The 27396-nt window shown below is 44.7% G+C and overlaps 1 protein-coding gene across 2 annotated transcripts in view; it reads left to right on the forward strand.

Annotated features, from left to right (window-relative positions):
• The window catches only part of JAK2 (Janus kinase 2), a 376796-nt gene that overhangs the window by 128280 nt on the left and 221120 nt on the right, over positions 1–27396 (forward strand). Inside the window, exons 1-2 of one of the 2 annotated variants that reach the window (XM_069764285.1) lie at positions 19740–19819; positions 26102–26225. In XM_069764285.1, coding sequence (XP_069620386.1) covers positions 19756–19819; positions 26102–26225 — 188 coding nt within the window. In that variant the 5' untranslated portion in view covers positions 19740–19755. Of the gene's footprint in view, positions 1–19739; positions 19820–26101; positions 26226–27396 lie in introns of those variants that run through there. The other variant, XM_069764276.1, reaches the window with a different exon arrangement.

Here is a 27396-nt window from a genome sequence, read left to right on the forward strand (position 1 = left end):
GTTTCTCTGGGTTTTCACAGAGCTCACTGAATAAGGAGTGGTAGGCTCCACGGCTCTGTCGGAGTTCAAAAGCCAAAAGCGCCAACGCCGTCTTCTCTGTTTTTCTCTTTTCCGTTCTTGCTCATTAGCAAATGCAAAGGAAAGAAACAAGTTGACATCCAAATCCAGATTCCGATAGAAACTCTCCACGCGAAGATCCATCTTGACATCGGATACAGGAGCAAAATGTGAGGATTTCATCTGTACAAGGGTTTATATAGAGAAAACACATGAGCCACACCCATTTGGCGTGGTGTGTTTCAAGGAAATTCTCCTTGAAAAATGCTGCGTTTTTTTTATCCGTCATGCGTAAGTTGATGCGGATAAAAAACCCAGTGTTATCATGCGTTTGTGTGTGTTTTGCAATGTGGTTGCGGACGAGATGCTGCGGACTCAACTGCAAATATGAACCTAGCCTAAGTGACACATCTCTGAATTCAGTGTTTTAACCCCTTCTCGACCTGTGACACAGCTTATGCGTCACTAAAGTCGGTGCCAATCCGACCTGTGACGCATATGTTGTGTCACAGAAAAATCGTGTCCCTGCAGGTCGGGTGAAAGGGTTATCTGTAATTTCACCTGACCTACAGGGACAGACGGCGTGGTACTTCAGCCCCCGTGGCTACGATAGCTCTGATTGGCTGTTGAAAGTGAAACAGCCAATCAGAGCAATTTGTAATATTTCACCTATGAAACGTGGTGAAATATTACAATCTAGCCATGGCCGATGCTGCAATATCATCGGCCATGGCTGGAAACCCTGATCTGCCACCGATCTCCTCCCCAGTCCTCCGTCCTGTCCTGTAATGTGCTCTGCTCCCCTCCATCCTCCTGTCAACTCCCCCCGTGCTCCGATCCCACCCCCCATACTTACCGAGCTCCGGTGTCCCAGTGTCCGTCCGTTTTCTCCATGGGCGCCACCATCTTCCAAAATGGCGGGCGCACGCGCATTGCGCCCGCCGAATCTTTGTTCCAGGTACATTTTGATCACTGTGATAAAACCTATCACAGTGAGCAAAATTAAAATTATAGTAAATTTACCCACCCCCCATTTATCACCACCATAGGTAGGGACAATAACAAAATAAAGAAAATATATTTACTTTTATTTTTCCACTAGGGTTAGGGTTAGAACTAGGGTTAGGGTTAGAACTAGGGTTAGGGTTATAACTAGAGTTAGGGTTAGAACTAGGGTTAGGGTTAGAATTAGGGTTAGAACTAGGGTTAGGGTTAGAATTAGGGTTAGAACTAGGGTTAGGGTTAGGGTTAGAATTAGAATTAGGGTTAGATTTAGGCTATGTGCACAAAGTGCAGATTTGCCTGCAGATCCGCAGCGGATTGGCCGCTGCTGATTCTTAGCAGTTTTCCATCAGGTTTACAGTACCATGTAAACCTATGGAAAACCAAATCCGCTGTGCCCATGGTGCAGAAAATACCGCGCGGAAATGCTGCGTTGTGTTTTCCGCAGCATGTCAATTCTTTGTGCGGATTCCGCAGCGTTTTACACCTGTTCCTCAATAGGAATCCGCAGGTGAAATCCGCACAAAAAACAATGGAAATCCGCGGTAAGTCCACAGGTAAAACGCAGTGCCTTTTACCTGCGGATTTTTCAAAAATGGTGCGGAAAAATCTCACACGAATCCGCAACGTGGGCACATAGCCTTAGGGTTAGGGTTGGAAATAGGGTTAAGATTAGGCTTGTGGTTAGGGTTATGGTTAGGATTAGGGTTAGGGATGTGTTGGGGTTAGGGTTGGGATTAGGGTTAGGGGTGTGTTGGGGTTAGGGTTGTGGTTAGGGGTGTGTTGGGGTTAGGGTTGTGGTTAGGGGTGTGTTGGGGTTAGGGTTGTGATTAAGGTTATGGCTAGAGTTGGGATTAGGGTTAGGGATGTGTTGGGGTTAGTGTTGGAGTTAGAATTGAGGGGTTTCCACTATTTAGGCACATCAGGGGTCTCCAAACGCAACATGACGCCACCATTGATTCCAGCTAATCTTGAGTTCAAAAAGTCAAATGGTGCCCCCTCCCTTCCGAGCCTCGACGTGCGCCCAAACAGTGGTTTACCCAAACATATGGGGTATCGGCGTACTCAGGAAAAATTGCACAACAACTTTGGGGGTCTAATTGCTCCTGTTACCCTTGGGAAAATAACAAAATGGGGGCAAAAAAAATATTTTTGTGGGAAAAAAATGATTTTTTATTTTCACAGCTCTGCGTTATAAAATTCCGTGAAGCACTTGGGGGTTCAAAGTGCTCACCACACATCTAGATAAGTTCCTTGGGGGGGTCTAGTTTCCAAAATGGGGTCACTTGTGGGGGGTTTCTACTGTTTAGGCACATCAGGGGCTCTGCAAACGCAACGTGACGCCCGAAGACCATTCCAACAAAGTCTGCATTTCAAAACGTCACTACTTCCCTTCCAAGCCCTGACGTGTGCCCAAACAGTGGTTTACCCCCACATATGGGGTATCGGCATACTCAGGACAAAGTGGGCTACAACTATTGGGAAAGAAAAGAAAGAAAAATGATTTTTTATTTTCACGGCTCTGCATTATAAACTTCTGTGAAGCACTTGGGGGTTTATAGTGGTCACCGCACTTCTAGATTAGTTCCTTGGGAGGTCTAGTTTCCAAAATGGGGTAACTTGTAGGGGAGCTCCAATGTTTAGGCACACAGGGGCTCTCCAAACGCGACATGGTGTCCGCTAACGATTGGAGCTAATTTTTCATTCAAAAAGTCAAATGGCGCTCCTTCCCTTCCGAGCCCTGTCGTGTGCCCAAACAGTGGTGTACTCCCACATGTTGAGGCATCAGTGTATTCAGGAGAAATTGCCCAATACATTTTAGGATCCATTTTATCCTGTTGCCCATGTGGAAATGAACAAATTGAGGCAAAAAGAAATTTTTTGTGAAGAAAAAAAAAAAAAATGAACTTTTTCATTTTTACGGATCAATTTGTGAAGCACCTGGGGTTCAAAGTGCTTACTATGCATCTAGATAAGTTCCTTGGGGGGTCTAGTTTTCAAAATGGGGTCGCTTGTGGGGGATCTCCAATATTTAGGCATACAGGGGCTCTCCAAACGTGACATGGTGTCCGCTAAAGATTGGAGTCAATTTTTAATTGAAAAAGTCAAATGGCGCTCGTTCCCTTCTGAGCCCTGTTGTGCGCTCAAACAGGGGTTCCCCCCCCCCCCCACATATGGGGTATCGGCATACTCAGGACAATCTGTACAACAATTGTACAACAACTTTTGGGGTCCAGTTTCTCCTTTTACCCTTGGGAAAATAAAAAAATAGTTGCTAAAAGATCATTTTTGTGACTAAAAAGTTAAATGTTCATTTTTTCCTTCCATGTTGCTTCTGCTGCTGTGAAGCACCTGAAGGGTTAATAAACTTCTTGAATGTGGTTTTGAGTACCTTGTGGGGTGCAGTTTTTAGAACGGTGTCACTTTTGGGTATTTTCAGCCATATAGACCCCTCAAACTGACTTCAAATGTGAGGTGGTCCCTAAAAAAATGGTTTTGTAAATTTCGTTGTAAAAATGAGAAATCGCTGGTCAAATTTTAACCCTTATAACTTCCTAGCAAAAAAAAATTTTGTTTCCAAAATTGTGCTGATGTAGACATGTGGGTAATGTTGTTCATTAACTATTTTGTGTCACATACCGTATATACTCGAGTATAAGCCGAGATTTTCAGCCCAAATTTTTGGGCTGAAAGTGCCCCCCTCGGCTTATACTCGAGTCACGGTAGTGGTGGGGTCGGCGGGTGAGGGGGAGAGGGCGCTGAGGTATACTTACCTAGTCCCAGCGATCCTCGCGCTGTCCCTGCTTTCCTCCCCGTCTTCTGTGCTGCAGCGTCTTCCCCTCTTCAGCGGTCACGTGGGACCGCTCATTAGAGATATGAATAAGCGGCTCCACCTCCCATAGGGGCGGAGCCGCCTATTCATTTCTCTAATCAGCGGTGCCGGTGACCGCTGACAGGAAGATGCTGCAGCACAGAAGACGGGGAGGAAGGCAGGGACAGCGCGAGGATCGCTGGGACTAGGTAAGTATGTTATATTCACCTGTCCGCGTTCCAGCCGCCGGGCGTCGCTCCATCTTCCCGGCGCCTCCATCTTCCCGGCGTCTGCGCTCTGACTGTTCAGGCAGAGGGCGCGATGACGCATATAGTGTGCGCGGCGCCCTCTGCCTGATCAGTCAGAGCAGAGACGCCGGGAAGATGGAGGCGCCGGGACCGGACGCTGGGAGCTGCAATCAAGGGAGGTGAGTATGTGTTTTTTTTTTTTTATTGCAGCAGCAGCAGCGGCAGCACAGATTTATGTGCAGCATCTATGGGGCAGTATGAACGGCACACAGCACTATATGGGGGCAGTATGAACGGCACACAGCACTATATGGGGGCAGTATGAACGGCACACAGCACTATATGGGGGCAGTATGAACGGCACACAGCACTATATGGGGGCAGTATGAACGGCACACAGCACTATATGGGGGCAGTATGAACGGCACACAGCACTATATGGGGGCAGTATGAACGGCACACAGCACTATATGGGGGCAGTATGAACGGCACACAGCACTATATGGGGGCAGTATGAACGGCACACAGCACTATATGAGGCATCTGTGCAGCATCTATGGGGGCAGTATGAACGGCACACAGCACTATATGGGGCATCTGTGCAGCATCTATGGGGCAATATGAACGGTGCAGAGCACTATATGGCACAGCTATGGGGAAATAATGATCTATTTTTATTTTTGAAATTCACCGGTAAATGCTACATTTCCACCCTAGGCTTATACTCGAGTCAATAAGTTTTCCCAGTTTTTTGTGGCAAAATTAGGGGGTCGGCTTATACTCGGTCGGCTTATACTCGAGTATATACGGTAACTCTCTCGTTTAACAGAATAAAAATTCAAAATTTGAAAATTGGAAATTTGCCTTAAATTTTGAAAATTTTGCATTTTTTTCACAAATGCAAAAATTATCGACCTAAATTTTCCATGAAGCCCAATATGTCACGAAAAAACAGTCTCAGAACCGCTAGGATTCGTTGAAGCGTTCCTGAGTTATTACCTCATAAAGGGACACTGGTCAGAATTGCAAAAAACGGCCAGGTCATTAAGGTCAAAATAGGCTGGGTCATGAAGGGGTAAACCCTTAACTTATGCTGCCCTTAGGTTACATAGCAGAAACCTGCTGACAGACTCCTTATAAGGTGTATGTTAGCGCTCTACTTGCTCCCTGTCCACTGTATTTGGTTGCTCACTGACTGCTTCCCTGCATGTGAAATATGATATCTCCAGGAACATAGAGTACAGCCTGGCCTCTGGTGCATGCATACAGTTTTTTTCAAGCCAGAGTTGTATTCTGAGTACTGTCTGACCGGCTGTTGGTTTTATTACAGGATCTTGACAGTCATACATGACTTTAAGGCTGTTGAGTTCCGGTCAAGATACTCACAGCCAGTCTGTGAATAGGGCACAGATGTATGAATTAGACCTCAGCATGTATGGCAGTAGTTTTTCTGATGTACATGCAAAGTATTAACCAAAAACTGTAAGAGGCATCTATTGTGTGACCTATCAAAGTGTAAAGAGGAGGAGAGATAAATGTGTATTCATAGTACAGAATGTCCCACAACCATTAGATAAACACTAGGTGTATGGCCATGGCCTGGACTGGCTTACAGAGGAATTTCACCTCCAACCACAGTAGTTTAGTAAGTGACTCCTCGTGTAGCATATAAACATGTACACATGATTTTTAAAGACTGGAAAAACCTCTTCCCTTTAACATGTCTCAGAAGGTCGGAAAATACTTTGGAGGACATTTTTTTCCCCACTATATATGAGGAAAACGGCCCATAATAATGGCACTTGTCACAATCATGGCTATGATGGCGTTTTGTTTACATTACCCCCCCCTTCCCCTCCCCCCCCCAAAAAAAAACCCTTCTCTGACAGAAAGGCACCACCCGACCTGCAGCATTTACCTTGATTCTGTATCTAAGCGATAAAATGTTCAAAAGACATGGACTTTAAAATACCAAAATAACATTTATGATCTCTCTCATTTTTGTGACTGTCCCAGTTCGAAAATATCTTCTACAAATTTACTCATTTTTAAAGGGCAAACTGCTTTTGTGGTTTAATTTTTTTTTCATCTTCAAAACTTCACAAAAAGGACAAGTCAAAACAGGAAGAGCCAATTGTGCAACACTCTAGTTGCTGATTTCCAGCTATTGATAAATAGTCTTGTACCTTTTTTAGTTTTATCTGCAAGGGCACAGGTCGTAGGTTTCAAAACAGAACCGGTTTACTTGCATGCATCTGCCTAATAAAGTAAATGAGTCAGAATTTTAGAGGCTTGTTCCATGCCATCTCCACCTTTTTTTTTTATACAAATGTGGAAATAAGTGACGTTATCAAAAAGCAAAACACTGTTGTATCCTTATGTGTAATCATGGCCAGCGTTACAGGCAGGCAGACTAGACAGCTGTCTAGGGCCTCCGCTCCCCCAGGGGCCCCCAGCCAGTGGCATGCCGCTAATAGTGAGCGCGTGAGTCAGGGGGAACCGACGCCGCCTTCCGCATTCAAATGTATTGACATCATAGATGCTGATACAGTTCAAAGCAATAATGGAGGAAGGAGCGTCAGACGTCTCGGCCTCTGACACAGCAGTGGGTGTGCGATGACATCACATCATCACGCACCCGCTGTGTGCTGGGCAGTGCAGCTGCTTAGACCAGAGCGGAGCCTGGCTAAGCGGGGAACGAGAGGTGAGTATTGTGTTTATATATATATATATATATATATATATATATATATATATATATATATATATATATATATATATATATATATATATATATATATATATATATATATATATATATTGCATTATGTTCTATGGTGGGGCTGTATTATACTCTATCTGGGCTGCATTATGTTTTATGGGGGGCTACATTATATTCTATAAGAGGGGACACTATTCTTTGTGGGGGATGCATTATAGTCTATAGGGAGGCTGCATTTTATTCTATGGGGGCTACATTATATTCTATTGGGGGCTGCATTGTTCTATGGGGTGCTGCATTATATTCTTTCCGGCCTGCATTATACTGTATATGGTGGCTGCATTACACTATATGGTGGCTGCATTATATTCTATGGGGTGGCTGCATTCTACTTTTTGGGGGGCTGCATTATACTCTCGTGGACTATAGGTAGCATTATACTATTTGGGGGCTACATTCTACTCTATTGGACTATATGCAGTGCATTATACTATATGTACTATATGGGACCTGCTTTATCTCTAGGACTATGGGGAATGCCTCATGCTATATGGAGGACTATGGGGTGTGCATTATACAATATGTAGGACTATGGTGCACATACTATATAGAAGACTATGGGTCACATTTTACTATATGGCACACAATGGGGTGTGTATCATACTGTATGGAGAATTGTGATGAACATTATACTATATGGAGAACTATAGGGTGCATTATACTATGTGGAGGACTAGGGTGTGTGTATTATACTGTATGGTGCACTATGGGTTATTTATACTGTATGGGGCACTATGGGGTGTGTATTATACTGTATGGAGTACTATGGGGTGTGTTTTATACTATATGAAGCACTATGGGGTGTGGATGATACTGTATGGAGTACTATGGGGTTTGTATCATCTGTATGGAGGACTGTGATGCACATTATATTATGTGGAGTACATTATACAATATGGAGCACTTTAGGGAGTGCATTATACTATGTGGAAGACTATGGGTTGTATTATACTAAACAAGCAAAATGCCTATTCGAGTGATTGGATTGTTTATGCCAGAGCAAAAATCATTGTTCTCAGCAGTGCATCCCTGAAGTAGACATGCTGCTGATAACATGATACTATGGGGACAACTTGATCTACTAATGATTGTTCTGTGCCCATCATTCTTCCTTGGCCCATGTAAAAAGGCCGGGAAAAATCTGTTACTTACCGGTAACGGGATTTTACACCGCCCATGATGGCACCACCTGAGACAGGTTATCCGCTCACCAGGACAAGAAGCCTACTGAATAAAAAGGCGGTACCTCTCCTCCAAATCAGTTTGTTTTCAGAGCATGAGAGGACCTCCAGGCTGTAACATAACAAAATACATTTTTCTTAACACCCTTAAAAGTACACACCACAAGTAACAAGGCGGGGAGATAATATAAGGGTGCTGTCATGGGCTTTGTAAAATCCTGTCACCGGTAAGTAACTGAGATTTTTTTTCCCTTCTCCCATGACAGCACCACCTGAGAGATTTATATAGATCAAAATACCCTACGGAGGGAGGGATCTCCTCTTGCAATACCTTCCTCACAAAGGACAGGTTAACAGAGGAGTACAGTTTGAGGCGATAGTGTCTATAAAAGGTGGAAAGGGAAGACCATGTGTCCGCCTTACATATCTTGTCAATGGACTCCTCCGCTCTTTCAGCCCAGGAGGTCGCCATAGCCCTAGTGGAATGGGCTTTTAGATTTCCAGGAACTGATCTATTACTAGAGGTGTAGGCTAAGCTAATAGCACCCCTTATCCATCTAGCTATGGTCCCCTTTGCAAGACCACACCTCTTCCTCAATCGCTGGAATGACACAAATAAGGCCTCTTCCTTCCTCCATTGCCTAGTTCTGTGTATGTACTGCATCAGGGCCCTCCTGGTGTCTGTGTGAAGTTTGTGTTCCTCTGCAGTCCTTGGTTCACTATACAAGGAGGCAAGAACTTCCTCTGGGCTCCTATGAAACTTCAAGGCCACTTTGGGAAGATACCCTGTATCTGGCCTCAACACCACCCTATCATCTAATATCTGCATGAAAGGACCTGCTGGTCCGGGTCCGGCGCCTCCCATCTTCATCAGATGACGTCCTTTTCTGGTCTTCACGCTGCGGCTCCGGCGCAGGCATACTTTGTCTTCGCTGTTGAGGGCAGAGCAAAGTACTTCAGTGCGCAGGCGCCGGGCCTCTGACCTTTCCCAGCGCCTGCACACTGCAGTACTTTGCGCTGACCTCAATAGGGCAGACAAAGTACGCCTGCGCCGGAGCTGCGGCGTGAAGACAAGAAGAGGACGTCATCGTAAGAAGATGGGAGGCGCCGGACTCAGACCACGATGCCCATCAGATCGGACGGCCCGCCCAGGTGAGTATAATCTAACCTTTTTTTTTTTTCATCTGTTCGGATACATTGGGGGCTTATCTACAGCATTACAGAATGCTGTAGATAAGCCCCTGATGCCGGTGGGCTTAGCTCACCGTTGATTTTGGGGGTGACAGATTCCCTTTAATGAACCTAGCCACTCATCTATCTGCCGCCAGGTTATAGTAATAAATAATAATAATCTTTATTTATATAGCGCCAACATATTCCGCAGCGCTTTACAGTTTAACAGTTTCAAACACAAAAGTCATAAGTAACAACGTTAACAATACAATAATTAAAGCAAAATAAGACGACCCTGCTCGTGAGAGCTTACAATCTACAATGAGGTGGGGGAGATACAAAGTACAGGTGTGTATTTACAATGATGTATTTACAATCATGGTCCAGCCATGGTAGTATAGCGCTGCTAAGGCAGATACCTGCACCTTAAGGGTGCTGGTGGCCAGGCCCATCTCCATACTCCTCCGAAGGAACTCTAAAATATCTCTGATTGGGACCGTACCCCCAACAGACCGCTGTGAGGAAGCCAAAAAGTTAGCCAATATCCTGCCATAAATTCTAGTTGTTATTGGCTTCCTACTCTGCTTCAGAGTAGCTACCGAGGCTGGAGAGAACCCTCTCTGTGTTAGCAGCGCCATCTCAAAATCCAGACTGTCAAATGTATACCTGAGCTCTGAGGATGTGACACTCACTGGGCCCTGCCTGAGGAGACCTGGAACATCCAGGAGAACTAGAGATCTGCCAAGGACATCCTCCAAGAGAACCATGGTCTTCCTACAGAATTTACCTCAGAATTGCCAGGATCAACATTAATGGGGGAAATGCATAAAGGTACCTTCACACTGAGCAACTTTACAATGAGAACGACAACGATCCGTGACGTTGCAGCGTCCTGGATAGCGATCTCGTTGTGTTTGACACGCAGCAGCGATTAGGATCCTGCTGTGACATCGCTGGTCGTAGCTAGAAGTCCAGAACTTTATTTGGTCGTCAGGTCGGCGTGATTCGTCATGTTTTACAGCAAAAGCAACGATGCCAGCAATGTTTTTACATGGAGCTAACAACCAGCGAGAACGATAAGTACGTCACTGGATCGCTCCTGCATGGTTCTGGTGTTGCCGTGTTTGACGTCTCTATAGCGACCTAAACAGCGACGCTGCAGCGATCGGCTTGTTGTCTATATCGCTGCAGCGTCGCTGAGTGTGACGGTACCTTTAGCCAGTTGGAAATCCCAAGGGATCTGCAGTGCATCTACTGCGTACCGTCTTTCACTTGGGTTCAGGGAACAGAAGATCTTTGTCTTCCTGTTGTTTCTGTTGGCAAATAAATCTATCTGTGGCTGCCCCCGAAGACCCACAATCTGCTGAAACATAGATTGATCCAGTTCCCATTCCCCCTATTTTAAGGTTATCCAGCTGACTATAACTTTAATTTTTTGCTGATGATGCTGTATGGCAGCTCGTTTTTTGCGGGACAAGATGACGTTTTCAGCGGTACCATGGTTATTTATATCCGTCTTTTTGATCGTGTGTTATTCCACTTTTTGTTTGGTGGTATGATAATAAAGCGTTGTTTTTTGCCTCTTTTTTTTTTTTATGGCGTTCACTGAAGGGGTTAACTAGTGGGACAGTTTTATAGGTCAGGTCGGGTCGTTACGGACGCGGCGATACTAAATATGTGTACTTTTATTGTTTTTTTTATTTAAAGAAATGTATTTATAGGAACAATATATATATTTTTATTTTTAGGAAATTTTGCTCTGGGGTCTCAGGGAAGCATGCAGGGAGCCCCCTCCCTGCGCGATGCTTCCCTATAGCGCCGGAACACTGCGATCATGTTTGATCGCAGTATGCCGGGGGTTCATGTGCCGGGGGCGGTCCATGACCGCTCCTGGCACATAGTGCTGGATGTCAGCTGTGATAGTCAGCTGACACCCGGCCGCGATCGGCCACGCTACCCCCGTGAGCGCGGCCGATCGCTATGACGTACTATCCCGTCGAGGGTCAGATAGGCCCTGGTCACCTCGACGGGATAGTATGTCTAAGGTCAGAGAGGGGTTAAAGAACGCATATTACCATGTTCCCATTCATCAGGAAGACCAGCAATTCCTAATGGTAGCGATATGTGTAAACAAAACAAAACTCAGACATTTCCAGTGCAGGGCGCTGTCCTCTGGTCTGTCCATGGCCCCGAGAATCTTCACCAAGATTGTTCTGGAAGTGACGGCACATTTACGGGAAAAGAACATGTTAGTAGTGCCATATCTGGACAATTTTTTAGTGATTAGCAGAACAGAACACGAATGCAGTTGTCAACTAAATCACATCCGAGACACTATGTCCAAACTCGGTTGGGAGATAAATGTCAAAAAGTCGAGGCTGCAGCCCATGAAGGTTCAATCCTTCTTGGGGCTTATTTTGGACTCGGAGAAGAAGGTCTGTCTCCTACCAGAGGGAACGAAAGACAGGATTATAGGTAAAGCGTCAGCAGTTTGGACAATCATGACCCAATCAAGACTTAATCATGTCTGTGAGAAAAACCATGTTGTCACGATACATATTGCAACCCAACGGGTGGTCAGTCATTGGACGGTGCAACACACACACGGATGGTATTGGGGACGGGAAGGCCCATACAGATAGGGAAATGGGGGTTGGACACCACCTGAGCCTATCTCTTAACTCCCCCAATGCCCTAAGTGGGTCCTTCCACCCGCCACCATCACGAACCCAAGTCCCTCGCTGTCACCTAATATTGCACTGGCTAGTGCACTGGCCAGCAAGGAGCACTAGCCTCACCAGTGCAGATAATACCACACAAGGGACAATGACAAACACCAAAGGGATATGGTGAAAATACAGCACTGAGCTTCCAGACACCGCTGCCAAGCTCCACACCGCAGATAGCACAGCAACAGGACCCCAAACACCAGAAGTGGCTGACACTAGAGAGCTATTCCTGCAAGGCTGGTCTCCAAAGGTAAACTCTATCACCAACAGTCAGCTGATGCATCAGGTGACCATTTAAATGTTGGTGGGAGTGGTCACCACCACATCAGCTACCCAGCAACACTGCAGTTACACCAGATTGCTAGCAGGGGGAGATTCACATTACCCCAAATGGACTGAAAGGAAAAAAGCTACCTTTAAACAAAGTGGAACCAGAGCTGCCACAAATCCAAAAATGGATTGTGACACATGTCCCTTCTAGGATCAATGACATCATGCATTCCAGCAGTGTAGTGGGCCCAGTGTCATTCCACGGCCTTTCAGCAGGATGTCCTAGAGGGGGAAAGGAAGCTTGCAGGACGTCTAGAGGGGAAGATTATGCTCTCCCAGGAAGCAGTAGACTCCATGGCCTGGTGGCTGGATCCAGGGACTCTATCGCAGGGCGTTCCGTGGTCCCTCCAAATATCGTCTGTGATAGTGACTGACAAGCGCGGAAGGATGAGGTGAGCATCTCAGAGACCATATAATTCAAGGAATCTGGTCAGAGGCAGAAGCAGGCGGTTCCTCAAACTACAGGGAACTGCTAGCAATAAAGAACTGCAGTCAGAGTTTCTTCTCCATTTGGAAGGGAGTCACATTTGAATAATGTCTGACAATTGAACTTCTGTAGCTTATAGCAATCACCAGGAGCGCACAAGATCCCGGCCCCTAATGCGGCTAGCTCGGGAAATTCTCCAGGTTATGGAGGAACATCAGCTGCAAATATCGGCCCTACACAAGAAGGGGAAAGATATACTCCTCAGAATAAAGCAATGCAAAAATAATTATTTTTTCTATAAAATAGTTTTTATCGTATAAAAGCGCCAAAACATAAAAAAATGATATAAATGAGGTATCGCTGTAATCGTACTGACGCGAAGAATAAAACTGCTTTATCCATTTTGCCAAACATGGAACGGTATAAACGCCTCCCCCAAAAGAAATTCAGGAATAGCTGGTTTTTGGTCATTCTGCCTCACACGTCACATGCCCGAAAATGTTACCAATAAAAACGTCAACTCGTCCCGCAAAAAACAAGACCTCACATGACTCTGTGGATAAAAATATGGAAAAATTATAGCTCTCAAAATGTGGTAACGCAAAAAATATTTTTTGCAATAAAAAGCGTCTTTCAGTGTGTGACGGCTGCCAATCATAAAAATCTGCTAAAAAACCCGCTATAAAAGTAAATCAAACCCCCTTCATCACCCCCTTAGTTTTTTAAGAAAAAATTAAAAAAATGTATTTATTTTCATTTTCCCATTAGGGTTAGGATTAGGGCTAGAGTTAGGATTAGGGTTAGGGTTGGGGCTAAGGTTAGGGTTGGGGCTAAAGTTAGTTAGGGTTTGGATTACATTTATGGTTGGGATTAGGGTTAGGGGTGTGTCAAGGTTAGGGGTGTGGTTAGGGTTACCGTTGGGATTAGGGTTAGGGATGTGTTTGGATTAGGGTTTCAGTTAAAATTGGAGGGTTTCCACTGTTTAGGCACATCAGGGGCTCTCCAAACGCGACATGACGTCCGATCTCAATTCCAGCCAATTTTGCGTTGAAAAAGTAAAACCGTGCTCCTTCCATTCCGAGCTCTGCCATGCGCTCAAACGGTGGTTCCCCCCCCACATATATCAGCGTACTCGGGACACATTGGACAACAACTTTTAGGGTCCAATTGAAACTGTTACCTTTTGAAAAAATACAAAACTGGGGCTAAAAAATATTTTTTGTGGGGAAAAAAAAAATAGGATTTTTTATTTTCACGGCTCTGCATTATAAACTGCAGTGCAACACTTGGGGGTTCAAAGCTCTCACATCACATCTAGATGAGTTCCTTAGGGGGTCTACTTTCCAAAATGGTGTCACTTGTGGGGTGTTTCAATGTTTAGGCACTTCAAGTGGCTCTCCAAACGCAACATGGCGTCCTATCTCAATTCCAGTCAATTTTGCATTGAAAAGTCAAATGGCGCTCCTTCCTTTCCGAGCTCAGTTATGCGCCCAAACAGTGGATTACCCCCACATATTGGGGTATCGGAGTACTCGGAACAAATTGTATAACAACTTTTGGGGTCCATTTTCTCCTCTTACCCTTGGGAAAATAAAACAAATTGGAGCTGAATTAAATTTTTTGTGAAAAAAGTTAAATGTTCATTTTTATTTAAACATTCCAAAAATTCCTGTGAAACACCCGAAGGGTTAATAAACTTCTTGAATGTGGTTTTGAGCACCTTGAGGGGTGCAGGTTTTAGAATGGTGTCACACTTGGGTATTTTCTATCATATAGATCCCTCAAAATGACTTCAAATGAGATGTGGTCCCTAAAAAAAAAATGGTGTTGTAAGAATGAGAAATTGCTGGTCAACTTTTAACCCTTATAACTCCCTAACAAAAAATTTTTTGGTTCCAAAATTGTTCTGATGTAAAGTAGACATGTGGGAAATGTTACTTATTAAGTATTTTGTGTGACATATCTCTGTGATTTAATTGCATAAAAATTGCGAACTTTTCAAAATTTTCGCTAAATTTCCATTTTTTTTCACAAATAAATGCAGGTAATATCAAAGAAATTTTACCACTATGATGAAGCACAATATGTCACGAAAAAACAATCTCATAATCACCGGGATCCGTTGAAGCGTTCCAGAGTTATAACCTCATAAAGGGACAGTGGTCAGAATTGTAAAAATTGGCCTGGTCACTAACGTGCAAACCACCCTTGGGGGTAAAGGGGTTAAATCCAAGACATTCATATAACAGCCCGGGAATAAGATCTTCTCTGCTGTCTTTATCGACTCCATTTTGAATGGTCTGTAGACTAGGAACCTGTTGAGGGCTTTCAAATTGATAAGTCCTGAACGACTGGTTAAGCTTCCTTATCAGAAACAGCATATGTAGTTATTCTCCAGGTGGTGTGCGCTCCCGAAACACAGTGGGTGAGATACGATGATATATTCCAAAATCAAGTTTTATTAGTACAGCATACAACGCGTTTCAACTCTTATGAGTCTTTTATTATATATATATAAGCTATTACAGCTTTATGAATTTTATATATAAAGTCAGTGCATATTGTTTCATATTATTTTTGGGTGGGTGCCATACCAAGGTTTAACCCTTTCTAGACACACCCATATCACTCCAACTTTATCCAGAGCTTTACACGCATAAACACATAAATATTAAAAACTAATCCAAATAAAATCCAATTAAAAAAAAAAAAAAATTTGGATTGGATTTTTTTGGATTCGTTTTTTTAACCCCTTAGCGACCGCCGATACGCCTTTTAATGGCGGCCGCTAAGGGTACTTAAACCACAGCGCCGTTAATTAACGGCGCTGTGGAAAAAGTAAATAGCGCCCCCCAGAGTCGGATTTTCTCTGGGGTCTCGGCTGCCAGGGGTAGCCGAGACCCCAGAGAATATGATTCGGGGGGTTTTGTACCGACCCCGCACTTGCGATCGCCGGTAATTAACCGTTAACCGGCGATCGCAAAAAAAAACAAAACGCTATTTCTTTTTAATTTCTCTGTCCTCCGATGTGATCGCACATCAGAGGACAGAGAAAGGGGGTCCCAGATAGCCCCCCGATACTCACCTATCTCCCCCGGTGCTCCTCGTGTCTCCCGGTGGGCGCCGCCATCTTCAAAATGGCGGGCGCATGCGCGGTGCGCGCGCCCGCCGGCCAGCCCTGGGAGAATCTTTGGGGTCTCGGCTGCCGGGGGTAGCCGAGACCCCAAAGAACATGATCGGGTCGGTTTTACCGACCCCTGTTTTGCGATCGCCGGTAATTAACTGTTTACCGGCGACCGCAAAAAAAAAAAAAATCAAAGTGTAATTCTCTGTCCTCTGATGTGATCGCACATCAGAGGACAGAGAAATAGGGGGATTCGGGGACCCTATCATACTCACCTGTGTCCCTGGGTCCTCCTGCTGCTCCTCCTGGCCGCCGGCAAAAGAAAATGGCGGGGGCATGCGCAGTGCGCCCGCCATCTGTCGCCATCTGCCGGCCGGCAGGAGAAGAGCAGTTGGGGCTAAAATTAGGGCTAGGGTTAGGGTTAGGGCTGGGGTTAGGGATAGGGTTAGGGCTAGGGTTAGGGCCAAATTTAGGGTTAGGGTTGGGGCTAAATTCAGGGTTAGGGTTCTTTCACACTTACGTCGGTACGGGGCCTTCGCAATGCGTCGGCCCGACATACCGACGCACTTTGTGAAAATTGTGCACAACATGGGCAGCGGATGTAGTTTTTCAACGCATCCGCTGCCCAATCTATGTCCTGGGGAGGAGGGGGCGGAGTTACGGCCACGCATGTGCGGTCAGAAATGGCGGACGCGACGTACAAAAAACCGTTACATTGAACGTTTTTTGTGCCGACGGTCCGCCAAAACACAACTGATCCAGTGCACGACGGACGTGACGTGTGGCCATCCGTCACGATCCGTCGGCAATACAAGTCTATGGGCAAAAAAACGCATCCTGCGGGCACATTTGGAGGATCCGTTTTCAGTCCAAAACGACGGATTGCGACGGATGCCAAACGATGCAAATGTGAAAGTAGCCTTAGGGTTAGGGTTGGGGCTAAAGTTCGGGTTAGATTTGGGATTAGAGTTAGGGTTTGGATTAGAGTTGGTATTAGGGTTAGGGTTGGCATTAGGGTTACGCTTGGGATTAGGGTTAGGTTTGGGATTAGGATTAAGGTTAGGGTTGTGATTAGGGGTGTATTGGGATTAGGGTTAGGTTTGAGGGTAGGGTTGAGATTAGGATTAGGGGTGTGTTGGATTTAGGGTTTTGATTAGGGTTCTGCATTCCAAAACGGTGCTCCTTCCCTTCCGAGCTCTGCCGTGCGCCCAAACAGTGGTTTACCCCCACATATGGGGCATCAGCATACTCGGGATAAATTGGACAACAGCTCTTGGGGTCCAATTTCTCCTGTTACCCTTGTGAAAATAAAAACTTGGGGGCTACAAAAATCTTTTTTGTGGAAAAAAAATATTTTTTATTTTCACGACTCTGCATTCTAAATTTCTGTGAAGCACTTGGGCATTCAAAGTTCTCACCACACATCTAGATACGTTCCTTGGGGGGTCTAGTTTCCAAAATGGGGTCACTTGTGGGGGGTTTCCACTGTTTAGGCGCATCAGGGGCTCTCCAAAGGCGACATGGCGTCCAATCTCAATTCCAGACAATTCTACATTGAAAAAGTAAAACGGCACTCCTTCTCTTCCAAGCTCTGCGGTGCGCCCAAACAGTGGTTTACCTCACATATTGGGTATCGACGTACTCAGGAGAAATTGCACTACAACTTTAGTGGTCTAATTTCTCCTTTTACCCATGTGAAAATAAAAATTTGTGGGCAAAAAGATCATTTTTGTAGAAAAAATGCGATTTTTTTATTTTTATTTTCAGGGCTCTACGTTATAAACTTCTGTGAAGCACATGGGGGTTCAAAGTGCTCACCACACATCTAGATAAGTTCCTTAAGGGGTCTAGTTTCCAAAATGGTGTCACTTGTGGGGGGTTTCCACTGTTTAGGCTCATCAGGGACTCTCCAAACGCGACGTTGCGTCCAATCTCAATTCCAGCCAATTCTACATTCAAAAAGTAAAACGGCACTCCTTCAATTCCAAGTTCTGCGGTGCGCCCAAACAGTGGTTTACCCCCACCTATGTGGTATCGGCGTATTCAGGAGAAATTGCATAACAAAATTCATGGTTACATTTCTGTTTTTACACTTGTGAAAATAAAAAAAATGGTTCTGAATTAAAATGTTTGCAAAAAAAAGTTAAATGTTCATTTTTTCCTTCCACATTGTTTCAGTTCCTGTGAAGCACGTAAAGGGTTAATAAACTTCTTGAATGTGGTTTTGAGAACCTTGAGGGGTGTAGTTTTTAGAATGGTGTCACACTTGGGTATTTTCTATCATATAGACCCCTCAAAATGACTTCAAATGTGATGTGGTCCCTAAAAAAAAAGGTGCTGTAAAAATGAGAAATTGCTGGTCAACTTTTAGGCCATGTTCACACTATGCGGTTTTTACTGCGGAACCGCGGCGATTTTGCCGCTGCGGGTCCGCAGCTGTTTTCCATGGAGGGTACAGTACAATGTTACCCTATGGAAAACAAAAACCGCAGTGCACATGATGCGGAAAAACCCGGAAAAAACAATTGCTGCGGATAAAAAGAAGGACCATGTCACTTCTTTGTGCAGAATCGTAGCGATTCTGCACCCATAGAAATGCATTGATCCGCTTACTTCCCGCATGGGGCTGTGCCCACCATGCGGGAAGTAATGCGGATAATGTGCGGGTTATACTCGGGGTGGAGGAGAGGAGGCTCTCCTCCAGGCCCCGGGAACCATATTTGTGTTAAAAAAAAAGAATTAAAATAAAAAATATACTCACCTCTGAAGTCTCAGCGCTGCACGCGGCCGTTCGGTCTCAGGTTTGCTATGCGACCAGGACCTTCGGTGACGTTGCGGTCACATGACCATGACGTCACGAAGGTCCTGGTTGCACAGCATCTTTGGAACCGGACCGCCGTCTGCAGCACTGAGGAGATCGGGACGTCAGAGGGTGAGTATATCATCATGATTTTATTATTTTTAACACTACTATTGATGCTGCATATTGCTGCATATGCAGCATCAATAGTAGGGGTAAATCCCGCAGCGGAACCCGCAGCGGAACTCGCAGGACAAACCGCGATAAATCTGCAGGGATAACCGCATCGGGTTTGCCCTGCAGATTTATCAAATCCGCTGCGGGAGAACCCGCAGGATAAAAAGGAACGTGTGAATGTGGCCTTAACCCTTATAACTCCCTAACAAAAAAAAAATTTTGTTTCCAAAATTGTGCTGATGTAAAGTAGACATGTGGGAAATGTTATTTATTAACTATTTTTTGTAACATATCTTTCTGATTTAAGGGCATAAAAATACAAAGTTTGAAAATTGCAAAATTTTGAAAATTTTCGCCATATTTCTGTTTTTTTCATAAATAATCGCAAGTAATATCGAAAAAATATTACCACTAACATGAAGTACAATATGTCACGAAAAAACAATCTCAGAATCAGCGGGATCCGCTGAAGCGTTCCAGAGTTATAACCTCATAAAGTGACAGTGGTCAGAATTGTAAAAATTGACTCAGTCATTAAGTACCAAATTGGCTCTGTCACTAAGGGGTTAATGTTTGTGTTTATTCGTGTAGCGCTCTGGATAAAGTTGGAGTGATATGGGTGTGTCTAGAAAGGGCTAAACCCTGGTGAGGCACCTGCCCAAAAATGATATGCACTGACTTCCTTTATATGTAAAAACAGTAATAGCTTATATATAATACTTGAAGAAGACTCATAAGGGTTGAAACGCGTTGTATGCTGTACTAATAAAACTTGGTTTTGGAATATATCATTATATCTCACCCACTATGTTCCGGGAGCTCGCACCACCTGGAGAATAACTACGTATATGGCTTCCTATTTAAACACCTTGAGTGTTTTCACAAGTGCCCAGGATTGTGCTGCAAATCGTGAATGGGGAGCAACAACTTATCCACCCAGTGGAACTATAAACAAGTTTATAAAGACATCAAAAAAGGTGAGTACATATAGCACTTGTTTAACATGCATTCAAATCTAACTGCTGCACTTTAGAATCTGCACTCTCTCCAATATTTTTTTTATATATCCTTATCAGAAACAGGGGAGAACACAATCCCCTCCCCTGCTGCTGAACGGGCACGTCCACCAGCACCCTCTTTTGAAGTAGGAGCAACACTTCTGCTTCCAGGGCTTGTTGTTCCTTCTAGGATCTGGGGGGCCAGATCTTGAAGCTGTGCCTGGGGATGGATGTGAACTCTAGTCTCAGGCCTGATTTTATTATACTAAGCACCTAAGCATTGGCCGAGATTTTCTCCCAGGCACTTTGGAAGTGGGACAGCCTTCCTCCTACCTGGGACCGCCCATCACTTGGAGGATTTTCAGCTCCTTGATGAGGAACCCCCAAACATGAAACCCTTGCTCTTTCGTTTCTTATCCCTCCAGTTGCCCTGTTCCTTGGATGGTCTACCCCTGTTATACTTTCTCCTACGAAAGGAACTTTTAAACTGAGGAAGGGACACACTAGGGAAATCCTTCTTCTTGTCTGCTGCCTTATCGATAATATCGTCCAGAGCTTGCCCAAAAAGATATTTGCCTTCACACGGGATAGAGCATAGCCTAGTCTTGGACTGAGCATCTCCCGGGCAGCTTTTGAGCCAGAGGGCTCTATGGAAATCATTAGAGAGGTTTGCTGATCTTGCCGTTAACCTATCTGAGTCTGCCAAAAAGGAAGCTGCTCCCTGCAGCAGCGGAAGATCCACTAGGATCTTCTCTTTTGGGGTATTGTCCCTCAGATGGTTGCCTAGCTGCTGTAGCCATACCATCATTGATATTGCTGTGCAGGTTGCTGCTATCGCCAGTTTTAACAAGCCTGCTGATGACTCCCAGGCTTGCTTTAGGACGATTTTGGCCTTCTTGTCCAAAGGATCCCTTGGAGTCCCTAGCTCTTCAAAGGGCAACGTAGATTTTTAACTGATTTAGCAACTATGATGTCAATTTTTAGGGTCTTTTGCCATATGCCTGCCTATTCCATATCAAAATGATATCTCCTTTTCAAAGAAGATGGTAGCGGCCCTTTCCTTTCCAGCCTTTTCCACTCCATATTAATGAGCATTTTGATGTTTTCATTAACCGGAAAAGAACGCCTTTTCCTTTGACTCAAGCCCCCAAACAAAATGTCCTGAACTGTCTTGGTTGACTTGAGATCAGAAATGCTCATAGAGGACCTTATAGCCCTAACCAGCCTGTCAGTATCCTCTGATAGGAAGCAGCCCCCCCCCCCGTGTCCTCATCCGAGGAGGATGACTCCACCGGGTCCAAACTCTCCCCCCTGAACTCCACCAACCCTTCAGACTCTGACAACATTGGTTATGGCTTCCTCTCTTCTCTTTGCCCCATCAGGTGTTTTAAGGACTCCTGTACCTCCGATCTACTGATGGTTTTTAGGTCCATAGCAAACCCGGGGGTTTCCTCTGAGATCTTCTGCTGTATACACCCAGGGCAGTCTCTTATAATAAGTGCTGGGTAGATCCCCTTTGCGCACCTGCTTGGAACTACGCTTCAGGTGCCTTCCCTAGTAAAGGAATACACAGAGAAAGGGGGCTGTTTCAGTACAGTGCACTTTCACGTAGATCACTCACCATTCAGCTGATCAATCTACGGTACCGGAGACAGAGGCTGAGCTGGTTCCGAAGAACATCTCCCCCTGGCGGTAGGCTTGTGACCTGTCTTACTCTTCAGGCTGGTCCTGCTGCCTGTATGACTGCCATTGTTCCCTTGCCGATGCTGCTGATGGCGCTGAAAAGGCTCCTGTGTCGACTGCAGCGAAGAAGATGATGGTGGCTGCTGCTGCGGTGGCGTCGGGCGATGTTGCTGTGGCTGCTGTAGCTCATTCATGATCCGGATGCTGCAGGAAATGCCACCATCTTCCTAGGCACTTCCCTTTAAATATCGGGTAGCCCCGCCCCCTCTTCTCCTGACGTTGTCAAATCCGGCGCGGTGTGTGCAGGGGTTCCCCTAGCCCTGCGCATGTGCAGCCTCGGAAGGCCGCTGACATCCCTGACACGCTACGTCACCGGGAAGCGCCGGATCTCCTGTGCCCCGCACGTACGCTGACCCGTACGGCCTTGATTTACGGCTCACTTGACTCCAGGTCACGCCGGCTTCCTCCAGCATCCATGGCAACGCACAGACACGGAAGCGTGTCCCGGCACACATCGCTAGGGCACTCCTGCAATCCCCAGCGTGTGCAGACTCGGGACCCGTGTCGTCTGGGAGACATTTGCACAAGAGGTCTCTGCCTGCATGGCACTGCACCAACCTCCGGGTCGGCGTTACCTCACCCGCCAACGTCATCCTGCGTTCCCAAACAACCTCCCGGGTAAGTGTACCGCTTCATTCTGCAGGTTCCCACGAGGACGGGAAACCGAACTGATGCGGAGGAGAAGTACCGCCTTTTTATTCAGTAGGATTCCTGTCCTGGTGGGCGGATACCCTCTCTCAGGTGGTGCCATCATGGGAGAAGGGGAAGTATTGAACAACTTCAGTATTGTCGATCACACTCCTTTAGCGGTCTGAGCTCAGTACAAGTAAATAAAACTTTAATGTTTCTGTGTGATGGCGCAATATGTGAGCATTTTGGGGCCCCATATTAAACTTTTGCACTGGGCCCCACTTTGTCTAAAATCAGCCCTGTTTTTAATGTATTGTGTTGTTCTGGATTTTCTGTAGGCTATTTTTTACTTTCCTATGTACATATAAATTTTGTTAGCAGTCGCACAAAGTGGTTCCATATTTGCTAGATGATTCAGATTCATCACACTGGTGGACAATGTATTATTTGATATATTAAGACAGAAGTTTTAGGCTATATGCACACGTAGGAAAAGTGGTGCAGAATTTTCTGCACAAAATCTGCATCTCCTGGCAGAATCCGTAGCTGCGGATTTGCCGCCGTTTTTATGCGGAATTGTTACGAATTTTGTGTAGATTTTCTGTGGTTTTTGCCACCGCGAATTTTTATCATGGAAGGGTGCAGAAACGCTGCAGATCCGCACAAAAGAAGTGACATTCACATCTTTGAAATCTGCAGCAATTCCACACTGATTTTTCCGCACCATCTGCACAGCTTTTTTTTATCCCATTGATTTACATTCTACTGTACATCACAGTGTGGATCTGCAGCGTTTCTGCGCGGAAAAATCCGCTGTGGATCCGCAGCAAATCTGCATCGTGTGCACATAGCCTTACAACTTTCTTTTACCTATTATTTGGCTTTTATTTCCACCAAGAAATGTTGCACAACATAAGTTGATCTGGACAAATTCTGACTCTGCTTAGCCTAGCACAGGAGTTTAGAAAAGTGAGTCATTCTTTGTAGCACGTAACTGGTTCAGTACATTTTCTGGGTTTATCGTATATGCACTTTTAACAGCTATAAAGATGTTTGTCTTTTTTTTCTGCGACACATGGGGCTTAATATTTATGTCTGTTTTTATGTAGTAGTAGTATATATATTTTTTTGCTGATAAGGGAAAATGTATAAAAAAAACAAAAAAAAAAAAACGACAAGTATTTCTTTTTTTTTCTTAAGACAACATTTTTAAATTGCATTGCAATTTGCAAATCAAAGACGTTTTTTTTCAATGGGAGCATAGCTAGAAACAATGATTCGTATATACAGTACAGAGCAAAAGTTTGGACAAACCTCATTTAAAGATTTTTCTGTATTTTCATGACTATGAAAATTGTACATTCACACTGAAGGCATCAAAACTATGAATTAACACATGTGGAATTATATACTTAACAAAAAAGTGTGAAACAACTGAAATTATGTCTTATATTCTAGGTTCTTCAAAGTAGCCACCTTTTGCTTTGATGACTGCTTTGCACACTCTTGGCATTCTCTTGATGAGCTTCAAGAGGTAGTCACCGAGAATGGTTTTCACTTCACAGGTGTGCCCTGTCAGGTTTAATAAGTGACATTTCTTTCCTTATAAATGGGGTTGGGACCATCAGTTGTGTTGTGCAGATGTCTGGTGGATACACAGCTGATAGTCCTACTGAATAGACTGTTAAAATTTGTATTATGGCAAGAGAAAAGCAGGTAAGTAAAGAAAAACGAGTGGCCATCATTACTTTAAGAAATGAAGGTCAGTCAGTCCAAAAATTTGGGAAAACTTTGAAAGTGTCCCCAAGCGCAGTTGGAAAAACCATCAAGCGCTGCAAAGAAACTGTCTCACATGAGGACCGCCCTAGGAAAGGAAGACCAAGAGTCACCTCTGCTTCTGAGGATAAGTTTATCCGAGTCACCAGCCTCAGAAATTGCAGGTTAACAGTTGCTCACATTAGAGACCAGGTCAATGCCACACAGAGTTCTAGCAGCAGACACATCTCTACAACAACTGTTGGGCCGGGGTCACACTAGACCGTAATACGGCTGATTGCAATGCGATAAAAAATCGCATTGCACTCGGACCAATGTTACCATATGGGGCCGCTCCCACCAGCCGACTTTTTGTCGGCCGTTTTCCTCGGTCCGAGACAATCGCAGCATGCTGCGATTGTCTCGGACCGAGGAAAACTCAGCTCACTCGCACCCATATAAGCCTATGGGTGCGAGTGAGACAGCGCACACCACTCGGATTTCATCCGAGTGATGTGCGCTATAAGCGGACCCCAGCAATGGAGGAGATGGAGAAATTCATTTCTCCGCCTCCTCCGCAGCTGTGCTCCGTACCTCCCTGTGCGAGAGAATCGGAGCACAGACTCATGGCACTCGGCTCCTGCTCTGCTGCGAGCAGGAGCCGAGTGTCATTAGCATATTGCATCCGATGCTCTCGCATCGGATGCAATACCCTAGTGTGACCCCGGCCTTAAGAAGAGACTTTATGCAGCAGGCCTTCATGGTAAAATAGTTGCTAAGGACAGGCAGCCAAGCAGAACAGACTTGTTTGGTCTAAAGAACACAAGGGATGGACATTAGACGAGTGGAAATCTGTGCTTTGATCTGATGAGTCAAAATTTCAGATCTTTGGTTCCAACCACTGTGTCTTTGTGCGACGCAGAAAAGGTGAACGGATGGACTCTACATGCCTGGTTCCCACCGTGAAGCATGGAGGAGGAGGTGTAATGGCGTGGGGGTGCTTTGCTGGTGACACTGTTGGGGATTTATTCAAAATTGAAGGCATACTGAACCATTATGGCTACCACAGCAGCATGCTATTCCATCCGGTTTGCGTTTAGTTGGACCATCATTTATTTTTCAAACAGATCAATGACCCCTAACACACCTCCAGGCTGTGTAAGGGCTATTTGACCAAGAAGAAGAGTGATAGGGTGCTACACCAGATGACCAGGCCTCCAGTCACCAGACCTGAACCCAATCGAGATGGTTTGGGGTGAGCTGGACCACAGAGTGAAGGCAAGAGAATGTCAAGAGTGTGGAAAGCAGTCATCAAAGCAAAAGGTGGCTCCTTTGAAGAACCTAGAATATAAGACATAATTTTAGTCCTTTCACACTTTTTTTGCTAAGTCTATAATTCCACACAGTTATTTATATATATATATATATATATATATATATATATATATATATATATATATATATATATATATATATATATATATATATATATATATACATATATATATATATATATATACACACACACACACACACACACACACACACACACACTCATTCACACACACACACACACATCAGCGTGATCACATGACTGCTGGGTCCAGAGGAGAAAGCACCCTTAGTGCGTCCTAATCTGTATACACGGAATCTGTATACGCAAGTGATGATTCAGCACTGCATATACAAAAATTAAGAAAGCGTCAATATTGTAATAAATTCTGCTTATTTTCTCTTTGGGGAGTCTGGCTGTGTCTGACAGCTGCTTCCCAGCCCACATACTCATGCATTATACTTACACTCCCTTTACGTTTTAGAACTTCAGTGCAGATCAATGCGTGGACTGCCCATACGTTTAGTGTCTATGGGAGTTATATGAGCAGAATCCACAAGAGTGAGGTCTATTGGTTGCATCCGCTTTCAACGCTGCAGTTTGCAATGGAACCGTGTTGCATTTTGAATCATATGTGCTAATCGAACACAAGGTGATGTGCAATTGCTGTACTGCCATAGAATAAAAAGTAGATCATGTGAATAGCTAAAAGATTTATTGAAAAGGCTTATCATATTGAAGTTGTACATCTGTACTCTTCGAATGTCACACTTAAAAATTCTCCTTTGCTTTGGTTTCAGGGGTGACTCCTGTGTATTATACCCTGTTTGCTTTGATGAATGAGGCTGACCGAATGTGGTATCCTCCCAATCATACCTTTATTGTGGATGAGACGAGCAGGCAAAAATTGAAATTTCGACTAAGGTGAGGTTTTGTTTTTGGTTGTTGTTAGACTTGGGATATTGAATTGTTATAAAGCAAACCATAATGCGAGGACCTGAAAAATGGCTTTTGTTTTGATTTACTAAACTAAAGGTGGTCTGACTTTAAAGATAACGTATTATCAAAAAAATGACACCCTTAAGTCTATTATTCTACATGTTTTTAATTTATTTCTGCTGCTATTTTTATGTTTTAACTACTTATTAAAGCAAAAGTGAAAATATTCCAGGTTTCACACTGTCCACTAATGCTGTTGCAATAGGATAGTACTGTACTTCCTGACCTATGTAACCCACAGTGTATTCTGTGACAGAGCAAGCAGGGAGAAGGAATGATGTCTCTGTTATACTGTTGGCGGACTAGATATGGCCTCTTTCACACTTCGTTTTTACAATCAGCACAGGTTCCGTCAAAATGTTGAAATGACGGATCCTGTGCAGATTGTTAAAAACGGGTGCACTGGGCCCGTTTTTTCTGACCGACCCGTCGAGACTATGTGCACCTGTTGTGTATGCGTCTTCGCAGCGGTTTTCCACTGCGAAAACGCATACACAACACAACCTAGGTAAAAAATTAATTAAAAAAATCGCAATATGCTTACCTCCCGGCATCCCGTGCAGTGTTACCAATGCTCCCTGCAGCTGGAATTCCCAGTAATGCCTTCTGTGCAATGACCTCTGATGACGTAGCGAGACCGCGATGTCATCGGGTCATTTTGCAATGCATTACAGGGAACACCAGCTGCCGGGAGCATCGGTAACGCTGCGCGGGACGCTAGAAGGTGAGAATATTTTTTTTTTTAACATTATATCTTGTTACTATTGATGCAGCATAGGCAGTAAAAAGAGAGCAAGAGAGAGAATTTTCCTGACTGGAAATTCTTCCACGCATGCTCAGTTTCAAAAGACTGAACCCGTCGCTGGATTCCTGCTTTTGACTGTCAGTGACGGATCCTGCGCCCATAGGCTTCCATTATAGCCAACGACGGGCAGCGTAGGACCTGTCACTGAGCGATTTTCCGACTTGCAGAAAAAACGTTCTTCTGAACGTTTTCTACGCCCGATGGACAGTGATTTTCTGACGGATCCAGTGCACGACGGATGAAACGGATGGCCATCCATCGCTAATATAAGTCTATGGGAAAAAACAGGAC

The sequence above is a fragment of the Ranitomeya imitator genome, chromosome 1 (assembly GCF_032444005.1).
Source record: "Ranitomeya imitator isolate aRanImi1 chromosome 1, aRanImi1.pri, whole genome shotgun sequence".
NCBI lineage: Eukaryota > Metazoa > Chordata > Amphibia > Anura > Dendrobatidae > Ranitomeya > Ranitomeya imitator.